The sequence below is a fragment of the Rutidosis leptorrhynchoides genome, chromosome 5, assembly GCF_046630445.1.
Source record: "Rutidosis leptorrhynchoides isolate AG116_Rl617_1_P2 chromosome 5, CSIRO_AGI_Rlap_v1, whole genome shotgun sequence".
Lineage (NCBI taxonomy): Eukaryota > Viridiplantae > Streptophyta > Magnoliopsida > Asterales > Asteraceae > Rutidosis > Rutidosis leptorrhynchoides.
This window is the reverse complement of record NC_092337.1, coordinates 112,918,318-112,920,726: the sequence shown is the minus strand read 5'-3', so window position 1 is coordinate 112,920,726 and position 2,409 is coordinate 112,918,318. Positions and strand designations below refer to the sequence as shown.

The window sequence follows — 2,409 nt, the reverse complement described above, 5'->3', positions numbered from 1 at the left end:
TCTCATATAGAGGTCAAAACCTCGCAACGAAATCAATTAATATGGAACGTTTTTAATCAATAAGAACGGGACATTTCAAAATCCATATGAGCCACTCGAGATCTTTGTTCTTTGCTCTAGAGGAGATCCACATGAAAGTTTGTTCTTGTATCTCACTTAATGCCATCGGGGCACTCCACTACTTTCCTTTGAAAACCATGTTGTTCCGATTTTTCCAAATGAGATACGCGCACATCCACATTAAGGCTTGCCACAATGAAGTACCGAAGGAAAACATTGAGCTCAAACTTGGGCCATTTGAACTTAACAGGCCCTCGAGACTAGCATTTGTGACTGGTCCAAAGCCCAACCATTTTTATGAACACGATTCCACACATCTAATACATGTTTACACGCAATGAATTCGTGATCAACCGATTCTAAATCTTCGTCACATATTGGGCATCTCAACGAATGGAGGTTAATGCCCCTTTTGTCAAGCTCCAATTTAACGGGTATGCTTTTCTTGAGTAGCCTCCAAATGAAAATATCAATCTTCTTGGGGACCAGATTGTTTCGCGATGTACCCTGCTGAGAATTGAAAGAAACTAGCGATTGTTCATCAATACGTGTCGATAATTTTTTAACGGTATAAATACCATTTGAAGCTAACCCCCAATTCCACGAGTCACTGTTACTATTGTTGAACATGAAAGTCTGCAACAAGTTGATTAACGAGTTTAGTTCAGATCCTGTACGGCCCGAAGGTGGACGGGACCAGTTCCAAGTCATAACTTGATTGCTACCTTCTGATATGATTCTGTTTTGGACACAAACAGATTGCTGCATCTCTAATCTGAAAAAGTCAAGGAAATAATTTGCCGAGTTTATCGCTTCCAATCCAATGTTCCAACCAAAAGGAAGTAGAACCACCGTCGCCAATCGTCTTGATGAAGGAGTTGCAAAACGCCAATGGAGTCTCATCAATTGCTACACAGGCACTTATAATATTATGCCAAACACTCAATGGTGAAGAATGGTAAAAACCATCTTCAACCATTAAGCCACCACCCAACCCATAAATGCTACGTATGATTTTGGTCCAAAAAGAATCGGTTTCGGTTTTAAACCTCCACCACCATTTACCCAATAAAGCCAAGTTTCTCCCGTTTAAAGTCCCAATATTGAGTCCCCCATTCCCGAAGGAATTTAAGACATTTTCCCATTTTACCCAAGCGATTTTGTGTCCCGAACCCGAAACCCCACCCCCCCCCCCCCCAAAGAAATTTCTCCTAATTCTCTCAAGATTTTTTAACACACTTGGCGGAGCACGAAATAGCATACAGTAGTACAACGGCAGACTATTTAAGACCGATTCAATTAGGACAAGTCTTTCTCCAAAAGATAGCGAACGCATTTTCCACCCCGAAAGTCTACTTTTAAATTTATCTAACACCGGGATCCAATTTTTTGCCTTCTTCATATTTGCACCAATAGGTGACCCTAAGTAGATGAAGGGAAGTTTACCGGCTTAGCATCCAATGTGACTAGCAATATGGTTTACCTCATCAAAACCTACCCCAACACCAAAAAGGCAACTTTTTTGAAAGTTAACTTTTAGACTCGAAGAGAGATCAAAACACTTTAGAATATTTTTTAGGCTAAGAGTGTTTGATCTTCCCCATTCCTCGAAGAATATTTTGTCATCCGCATATTGCAAGTGTGAAATAACAACCTTATCGTTACCAACTTCGACACCCTTAAAGAGCCCTTTTTCGATAGCCACTTTTGTAAGGATGTTAAGACCTTCCGCCGCAATGATGAAGAGAAAGGGAGAGAAAGGGTCACCTTGACGAACCCCTCTACTTAGATACAACTCATTAGTCGGGGATCCGTTAACCAAAATTGAGATGGAAGCTGACATGAGACTCGAAGATATGCATTTAATCCACTTTGATCCAAATCCCATACTGTCACAACTCGGAAAATTTCGACTAATTTTAAACCAAACTCTCGATACGATGTAATATTTTTGACACGATTAGCAAAGTCTGTTAGGTTGGATCTAAAAAATTTTGAACCATTTCATATATTCAATTGACCTTCGACTGCTCTCGACGATTCACGAACAACTAATTGTAAATAGATACATATATATATATATATATATATATATATATATATATATATATATATATATATATATATATATATATATATATATATATATATATGTGTGTGTGTGTGTATATAAATGTGTATAAAAATACTACTTGGTAATATATAAAATAATATTAAATCTATTTATTTAAAAATATATAATATATATTTATGTGATAAAACTTGTTATTTAAAACTGATTATATATATAGAGAGAGAGTAAATAGAAAATGAATGATTTCGAGTTTAATTGGCAAACGTCGGTAACAC

General features: G+C 37.1%; 1 protein-coding gene across 1 annotated transcript; it reads right to left on the bottom strand.

Moving 5' to 3' along the window:
• Positions 1-303: 303 nt before the first annotated feature.
• Positions 304-1,948, bottom strand: LOC139848940 (uncharacterized). Its single transcript, XM_071838621.1, has 2 exons — positions 1,544-1,948; positions 304-969 (listed from the first exon to the last, which is right to left on the bottom strand). Exons 1-2 carry the CDS (start codon positions 1,946-1,948, stop codon positions 304-306), a joined length of 1,071 nt encoding a protein of 356 aa, XP_071694722.1.
• Between the last annotated feature and the right edge of the window lie 461 nt (positions 1,949-2,409).

Bases quoted from the DNA above. Each gene is read 5' to 3' on its own strand.
- LOC139848940 (XM_071838621.1), bottom strand. From the start codon at position 1,948: ATGGGATTTGGATCAAAGTGGATTAAATGCATATCTTCGAGTCTCATG. The intron at 970-1,543 runs GTAAACCATATT...GTGCCTGTGTAG, and splicing joins TTGGGGTAGGTTTTGATGAG to CAATTGATGAGACTCCATTG.